Source organism: Haplochromis burtoni, unplaced genomic scaffold (genome assembly GCF_018398535.1).
Source record: "Haplochromis burtoni strain Fernald_Lab_line unplaced genomic scaffold, NCSU_Asbu1 Contig_58, whole genome shotgun sequence".
In the NCBI taxonomy this organism is placed as follows: Eukaryota; Metazoa; Chordata; class Actinopteri; order Cichliformes; family Cichlidae; genus Haplochromis; species Haplochromis burtoni.
The window spans coordinates 195,903-204,521 of record NW_024582419.1 but is presented as its reverse complement, the minus strand read 5'-3'; the positions used below and the strand labels follow the sequence as shown (position 1 = coordinate 204,521).

General features: G+C 44.0%; 1 protein-coding gene across 1 annotated transcript; it reads left to right on the top strand.

Moving 5' to 3' along the window:
- On the top strand, positions 1-8,379 carry cdk13 (cyclin-dependent kinase 13). Its single transcript, XM_005922602.3, has 14 exons — positions 1-2,041; positions 2,284-2,850; positions 2,940-3,098; positions 3,206-3,345; positions 3,501-3,671; positions 3,778-3,967; positions 4,092-4,148; positions 4,276-4,377; positions 4,481-4,558; positions 4,817-4,933; positions 5,035-5,166; positions 5,253-5,449; positions 6,142-6,636; positions 6,868-8,379. Exons 1-14 carry the CDS (start codon positions 894-896, stop codon positions 7,566-7,568), a joined length of 4,254 nt encoding a protein of 1,417 aa, XP_005922664.1. The 5' UTR covers positions 1-893; the 3' UTR covers positions 7,569-8,379.
- The last annotated feature ends 240 nt before the right edge of the window (positions 8,380-8,619 follow it).

Sequence of the window (8,619 nt, the reverse complement as noted above, 5' to 3'; positions counted from 1 at the left end):
CCGTTAGCTGTACTGGGAACAAAGTTATATTAATATAAACACATTCAGAGATTTTTTTGAGCTATTTAACGCAGAGGTTTTGCTACTTTCGGGTAATGCTGCAATCAGCTGAGGTAGCAGTCCAGCAAGATACGTGGACGCAGGCGTGTTTTTGAATGGCATTGTTTTCTTGCATGTTGACTGAGTTGTCTTGAACTCCACACAAGGAGAAGCTAGCTGGCTAAGTTGCTAGCGGCTAGCTGGTTAGCCGCGGACTATCCGGCCAACTCGCGTGCTGTTCACTTCCTTGTTGCACACCGGAGTGTGATGGAGGGCAAGAAGTTTGTGAGAAGGAGACGGAGTTGACTACTTACATTTTAACACTATTCGGTAAATGGATTTACATGCTCGCACAGACGATAACGTTTTAGAAAAAGTGGATCTTAAATTTAGAGAGGCTTTAGGCCTGTGCTTTTACCATGAAACGAAATGCGACTGTGTAGCCGAGTACAGTTAGCCAGTTAATACTAGCTGGCTAAACCGACTAGCATTAGCTGATAAATCTGGGAGATGTCCGTCCTGGAACACAATGGTTGAGTATCGTATGGCTCTGTAACCAAGAATCATTTTGTGAATTTGATATGAGCCGGAGTGTGCTGGCACTAAGTGTCATTAATTTCCCTCTGAACTAACTCACTTTATCTTCAATCTGAACTGTACTAGCTTTGTAATGCTAACGTTAAGCTAGCTAGCTGGCTGGCTGTCTACCTGTGATTTTGCTGTTACGTTAGCTGACTAGCCTGTCACCATAGCTAGCCCAATGTTTTGTTCCACGACACACCAAGGGACATAGCTTTGGTAAATTAGAGAATATATTATTCTTAGCGTGGTGGTAGCATTTATTTGGGAGATAAATGCCTAATTCGGAGGTGCTTCGCGAGGGTCGGGGACGGAGTCCCTCTGCACAGAGAAATGCTAGCAGGCAGGACAGGCGTAGCAAACCGGGGAGCGGTGCCGCTCAGCGAGACAGGCACCGTGAGAAGAGGCGCTCATCGGCTTCTAGAAGAAAGAAACGCAGGCAACCCAAGGAAAGAGGCTTGTGGCATACCGGTACAATAGAAGACCCTGACAATGATCGAAGAAGTGCTTTTGAGAAAGATGTTGAACTTCGGACACTGGTGGAGTACGATGACGTGAGCTCCCAGTCAGAGCGTTTTTCTGGGAGCCCCTCTCCTAAACTTGACCCCCATGCTGAGAGTCTCACAGCGGACCGACTTAGCGATGTTGACGTTGTTGACTATAATGGACCAGCATCCCCAGACAGAAGTCACCCCAGAGAGCGGGAGGCAGTAAGCCTCAGCAAGGACGAGAAAACAAGAGGACCATCTGAGAGAAGCAGGCAAGAGAAGGAGCTAAGTAAGAAAAAAGACCGTCACAGTCGGGAGAGGGACTCCTCAAAAGCCAGGAGTGGAGGAAGCCTGAGTGGCTCTAAAAATCACAGAGACACTACAAGGAGCAGTGACAGGAATGGCAAAAGGACATCTACATCCCAGTCCTCACAATCTGCTGATAAAAGGGATTCAAAAAGGCACAGAAGTAAAACAAGATCTGATAAAGAGCCCCCATCTGCATACAGAGATGCTCCACAGTCTTACAGAGATGATCGTGAGGACCTCAGGGCATACAGGAGAAGTCCTGGTTTTAAATCAGAAAGTCCCTATGGGACATCATATTCATATAACTACCAGTCTCCTGGCGGTTATAACCAGCTGATATCTAGAAGAAGTCCAACTTATGGGAGCAAAAGACTTTCTCCCAGTTCCACATATTACAGCCGGGATGCAGACATGTATGGGTCGTACGGTGCCCCCAAGTCACCCAGTTCATACTCGAGCAACAAAAGGAAGAGATCACCTGTGAGCCCAGTGAACTGGCGCAGGTCTCCGAGTTACGGTCGGCACAGTCCTTATGAACAAGGAGAGTTTGGCTCAAGTCCTTATGGTAACCGGAGGCGATCACGGAGTCCATATAGGAAGTCCTTGAGCCCAAGTCCTGATGTCAGGTGAGTTGTTATTACGCAGCTAATTGAACATGTTTAATTTGTTGCACATGCTCTGTTGGTGTGGTGACTTTATTAGATTTGTTATAATAAGGCTGCACTGTTTCATTTTTCATTAAAAAAAAAACAACCCAAAAAACAACTTGCATGTGTCACTGCAGTTGCTAATCTGACTGAAATACCTTGAATTATAAGTGCTTTTGATGTACCAACTGAACATGCTGTTCTCATCATTTCCTTTCCAGGCGATCTGCTAGGTCACGCAGTAGAAGTCCATATTCAACTTCAAGGCATTCACGTTCTCGCAGCCGACACCGCCACTCTCGTTCCCGTAGTCGGCCATCTAGTCTTTCACCAAGCACGCTCACCTTCAAAACTAGCCTTGCTGCTGAACTCAGTAAGCAGAAAAAGGCTAAAGCTGCAGAAGCAGCTGCTAAGGCCAAGAATTCGAGCAATACATCGACTCCCACCAAGGGTTCCTCGTCCGCTCATCAGCCCAGCCCTAAATCGAATCACAACTCCAGAAAGGGTCGCCCTCCTTCTCCACCTCAACCGGAGAAGGGACCCCGAACTCCCACATCAACCCAGCCTCAGTCACCCTCAGAGAGGTCATCCAAGAAGACAACAGAGCTCCAGACCAGCAGGGACAGGGATGTAAAGGGCAAGGATGACTCTATACATCGGGACAAGAGGAAAGCACCAGCCTCTGGACAAGGCAAAGAAAAGGAACGTACCACAGGTCAAGCCATGTCTACCCTCCCATTGCTGCCATTGCCCCAAACAGTTATTGAGCACATGGACAAAGGAGAAAGGTATGGATGTGCTGACCAGGAAACGTTTGTACTCTGTAGATATGATCAGACTGTTTCAGTATGCTAATGCTCTTTCAACATTTTTGCAGCTTGAAAGACAGCTCACTCTCAGGGAAGAAAAAGTCAGAGAAAAAGGCTCGTCAGCTTTTAACAGACTTGCCTCTGCCCCCTGAACTTCCTGGAAGCACAGATTCTACCCAGAGCCCATCTGATGACAAGAAGTCCCAAACAATTCGCCGAAGACCTAAGTATGTTCTTGATGTATATAGTGCTAAATCACTTTTTGTTTTGTGCTGTTGCTGCTGTTTTCTGTGTTACTATTATTTCAATGTAAAATTAAATTTGTAATTGCCAGAATCTGTGGTCCGAGATATGGTGAAATTAAGGAAATTGCCATAGACTGGGGAAAACGTTGTGTTGACAAGTTCGAGATCATTGGAATCACAGGGGAAGGAACCTACGGTCAAGTGTACAAAGCTAAAGATAAAGACACCGGTAAGTTTTACTGAAGATTTATATTCTCCTAATTCCTCTACACCAACTTTGGCACTGATTCATAGTGTATTCTTCAGAAAGTGCAGTTTTTCTTTGACATACAAGTCAATATTGTCATAAAGATCTGTTATGTATTTCTTTCTGTTGTCTGTTAGCTGAAATGGTGGCATTGAAGAAGGTTCGACTTGACAATGAAAAGGAAGGCTTCCCAATTACAGCCATCAGAGAGATTAAAATTTTACGTCAACTGAACCATAAAAGTATTATCAACATGAAGGAGATTGTCACAGACAAAGAGGATGCTCTAGACTTCAAGAATGATAAAGGTAATTTATATTTTTGTGAATATTTATGATACTTAGTGGAATTTTAAAAATAGTTTAAAAGATATTTATTTATTCTTTAAAATTCTTTCTTTCCCTTTTGTCTTAGGTGCTTTTTATCTTGTATTTGAGTACATGGATCACGACCTGATGGGTTTGCTTGAGTCTGGTCTCGTTCATTTTAATGAGAGCCACATAAAGTCTTTCATGCGTCAGTTGCTGGAGGGACTCGATTACTGCCACAAGAAGAACTTTCTTCATAGAGACATTAAGTGCTCCAATATTCTGCTCAATAACAAGTAAGATTGCCTTTTTTTACCCATTTACAAGAACTTAGTGCTTCATGTTTTAAAACCTTGCTAAGGATGCTTTCAAGTACGCTTTAAGCAGTGTTTTTCTTTTCTTTTTTTCCCTTCTACTCAGAGGTCAAATAAAGCTTGCAGACTTTGGTCTTGCTCGGCTGTATAACTCTGAAGAGAGGTGAGCCCTCATACATTCTATTTCTGAATCTTACCTTATGTAAGATACTCATTTATCATTACCGGTATCTTTTGGGTGTGATTTTGATACTAATAAACAGATGTTGTCTTTGTTTTTGTATTTTCAGTCGACCATATACCAATAAAGTGATCACACTATGGTACCGTCCCCCAGAGTTACTTCTGGGAGAAGAGCGGTACACACCTGCTATTGATGTATGGAGCTGTGGGTAAGTGCTGATACTTTTATTGTTAATCATAAACATTTAATAATAAGAATATCTGAAAGGTGGCATATGTGTGTCATGAATTGTGTTATTTTGTCTATTAAAGATGCATTCTTGGTGAGCTGTTCACAAAGAAGCCAATCTTTCAAGCTAACCAGGAACTTGCCCAGTTAGAGCTTATTAGGTAAGCATAGCCTAAATTCCTAAACCATGACTGGCTCTCACACAGGGCCACAGATACAGTTTCCCTCCTGTGAGCTTTGAAATTAAAGAAATACATTTATTTCTCCTCACATTTTATTTTCCTCATATTTCCTTCACACATTGGTGGTTGAAAGAGGAAAGAAGTGAGCTCTGCTGTACACAGATGTAATGCTTTACCTCTGTTACCTCTGCCCTTTACTGTACTTTTTAGAAAAAATGCCTTTCTATTTTTTTTTAGCCGCATATGTGGCAGCCCCTGTCCTGCAGTCTGGCCAGATGTCATAAAGCTTCCCTTCTTCAACACCATGAAACCAAAGAAGCAGTACCGGCGACGACTACGAGAGGAGTTTGCTTTGTAAGTTGATGTTTACTTTTTCTTATTGTAAGTCTTATCTGTGGAATTTGGCCTTCCAGCATTTATTTTAAACATGTTCCTGTGCTTTTGCTGCTGTTCAGCATCCCTCCAGCTGCCCTCGATCTTTTTGACCACATGCTCAATCTGGACCCCAGCAAACGCTGCACAGCTGAACAGGCGTTGGGCAGCGAGTTTCTCAAGGATGTAGATCCAGACAAGATGCCTCCACCAGAGTACGTTTGGGTTCATGTTCCATCATCATGTTCATCCTGTAGTGTTGCTGTGCTCATCAGATCTTTTACTTTCTCCACTTCTCTAGTCTCCCACTTTGGCAGGACTGTCATGAGCTGTGGAGTAAGAAACGCAGGCGACAGAAGCAGATGCCGGAAGAACTGGCAGCTCCAAAGGCACCCCGCAAAGAGCTGGGCCTTGATGACAGTCGCAGTAACACGCCGCAGGGTTTGTCTGCCCCCGGAGCCATCAAAGCCCAGAATGCAGCTGCTTCTGCTCTGCTAGGTGAGTTTGACGACTGCTTTTATTTATTTAAGGTGTTGTCGTCTTACACTTGGTTTCATTTCATACCTTAGTTTCATGAGCTAAAAGTAAACTCGGATAGTCTGATGTATTTAAAAATCAACTTGTTACCTCTGAGCTGTGAGGTAATGTATGGAAATGAGCTTTTTAAAACATTACAGCTTTCACCAGACTAACATGCTTTAACTAGGGGTTAAACTGGAGGTCACTGTTCGGTTAAATAGCCATTACATCCGGAATGTAGCTCAGTCATTCATTTATTCACTAATCTGCCTTCTTCTCTGAAGTATTTAAAAGATCCGTGTTGCTAGACAACACATTGAACCAAACTCACTTATGCTCATATTGTAATTTCCTTCCACAGAAATATTTATATGTGACTCTTGGTTCTTCCTCTAGTAATGAATCTTGCAGACTGATATTTCCATTCTCTTCACTTGGGAAAAGTAAATATGTCATCGATTAGATTTATGTATTTAAAAAAGGATAGAACTTGCCATGCAAGGTTATAGTATACGGCTGTTTCCCGAAATGAAGTTATTTTAAACAAAAGCCTTTTTTATAAATATGATATGGCCAGAAGTTGTTAAAGGAACTTTTACTTTCATATATTTCATTCAGGATATTATCAGTGTTATGACTTCTGCTCAATCTTGTCGTTTGTCTTCCTACAGACCCAAAGGGAGCAAACTCACAGTTAACCCAGGAACAGCTGGCAGTTCTCCTGAACTTCTTAGGGCAGCCAAAGAGTGCAGTCAGCACAGCCCAGTTTGTCCAGTCCATGAGCTCAAAAGTCAACCAAGAGACATTACAGCAGCTCTCTAAAGCCTTAGCTCCCACTGACCCAGCTGAGCCTCCTCTTCAGCCTGCAACTGCCAAGCCTCCCCCACCCACAGCCCCAGCAGGAGTACCCCGTACTCCTCCAATGCCCAAACCTCCTTCGCCCCCGATGTCTGCTCCGTCAAATATTCCAGAAGGCGAGGCTGCAGCTGCCACACAGACAGCCATGACTATGCTGCTAGCTCAGCTCCTCCAGGCTCAGCATACACAAAGGCAGGAACCAGTCGATGGTGGAGAAGGAGTAGAGAGCACCAACTCTGCTGGAGCTGCAGCACCGCTTCTACCTCCAGAGGTTAAACAGCCTCCTGAGCCCAGTCCTGTCTCACCGGGTGAGCTGCCTTCTGAACACACTGTGTCTGTGTACCTCAGTAGATTGACAAATACTTTTTCTTTAACTTTTATACCACTGAAGGTCAAATATCTTGTCAGACCAGCAGAAATATTTTTTCTGATTTTGCTTTAAAAATGAAAATAATCTGAGTTTTTTATTAGCTGATCATCAAAAAGTGAACTAATATTATACATGTGCAATATAATACATTGTGCAACTGTGTTTTCAGTGTCTGATGTAAGTGGGGTGTCCATCCTGCCCCCAGACCAGAGACCACCAGAGCCTCCGGAGCCACCTCCACATGCTGACCTTGACTACCGGCAGCCACCACCTGAGCCCAAGACAGGCCATGCCCCCCCTATTGCATCTGCAGGTGCAGGTGACGGAGGGAGACCCCCAGAGCCAGACTATCCACCTCTGCCCACTGCAGAAGGTTCTGGATACGGTGGCGAATACAGCCATCCACCTCCTCCACCTTTTACACCTGCAGGGTTTGGGGAAAGCTACATGGGTCATATGTTGGGTGGGGGCTTGCCACCTCACACCCTGAGAGAAGTGTTTAGTGGGCCTGGACAGGCTGCCAGCTCCTCTACTGCTCCTGGGGCTCTTGCTCCAGCCCACCCCGACCCATTCCCTCCAAGTGCCGGAGCTTCTGGACCCAGCAGTATGGTTTTCACTGGGGACAAGGACCACCGTTTTGAGTACAATCACAGCCCTTTACCTGTGGAGGGACAGTCTAACCCCAGTGCTATCCACCTTTACAACCATGCCATGGCAAGAAAGGATGGTGTACCTCCTCCACCACCCATCCCAGCACCAGGACAACCCTGGGGCTCCCCCTCTCAAGTCGGGGCTCCACCACTACCCCTCGGCTTTGTCCCACATGTGAACTCGACGGCAACAATCAGAGGCCGAGGGCTGCCTTTCTGAAAGACTGGAAATATGTAAAGTGACTATGGGTGAAAGGGTTGACCCTGAAGCCTCTTAGACCAGATTAGATGGATCTGGAGATGCACATTAAGTTTTTAATAACTTAAATCTGTATAAGGCGTTGTATTCCTCCTCAGTCTGGAATGTGGAATACGTTGCAGAAGGACAGTTAACATCGGAGGAGCTTTTATTGCTCATACCATTTTCATATTTTTTTGTAATCTATTCTGCTGTCTTTTAAATTAAACTCTGATCTTTTTGAGTGTACATTTATCAGGCTGGGTAAATTTTAAAACTCTACCTTAGCCTTTCTGTAATTGCTTCAGAGCAGACTAGTATTAATGTTTTGCACTACTGAGTGAAGTAGGCGGAAACTATTTTTGGTTATGAAAGGAAATGGATGATGTGCTCCATCTGCACAATTAGGAATATAACCCATAAGTAATGTTGTCCTCCTTTTTCTATTGTCAAGATTATCTTCAAACAGTGGTGGCCCATTTGGGTCAGATTAGTCATGAGCACAACAAGCTAATTGAGAGAATAAGGAGTAGTAACCTCTCGGACGAATGCACCAAATCTGATCCAGCTTCATGGAGAAAGGCTGTTTGAATTCCACATGCCTTTTTTTTGCCAGTAGGTGTTGTAAAATCACAAGCAAAACAAAGAAGCATAATCGGAGTTTGAAAAGAAAACAATGTCTTCTTTTTTTTTCCTGTTTTTTTTGTTTTCTTTTCTTTTGTACTAAAATGATTTGTCAACCACCCTCCTCCTCCACCTTTGGCAAATGTTTATTAAAGAAATGCCGACGGTATTGTCGTCTGTTACATTACTGAAAACACTAGTTCTCACAGTGGTGTGGTGACTTCACAGAGCACACCACTGGATGGCAGTGTCATGCCAGAAACACTCACTTACCTAGAGTGTGTTCATTGCACTACAACCATTGACATGTACACTCACCCTTACTAAACTGTTGGACCTTTAGCTTAACACCAAATTTTGACACTTTGAACATTTGGTATTTTTTGCCTCAGCAAGCACCCTGTGCAAT

Excerpts from the sequence above, each read along its gene's own strand:
- cdk13 (XM_005922602.3), top strand. The coding sequence starts at position 894 with ATGCCTAATTCGGAGGTGCTTCGCGAGGGTCGGGGACGGAGTCCCTCT. Across the intron at positions 3,099-3,205 it reads ACAATTCGCCGAAGACCTAA|AATCTGTGGTCCGAGATATG; the intron begins GTATGTTCTTGA and ends TGTAATTGCCAG. Across the intron at positions 3,968-4,091 it reads AATATTCTGCTCAATAACAA|AGGTCAAATAAAGCTTGCAG; the intron begins GTAAGATTGCCT and ends CCTTCTACTCAG.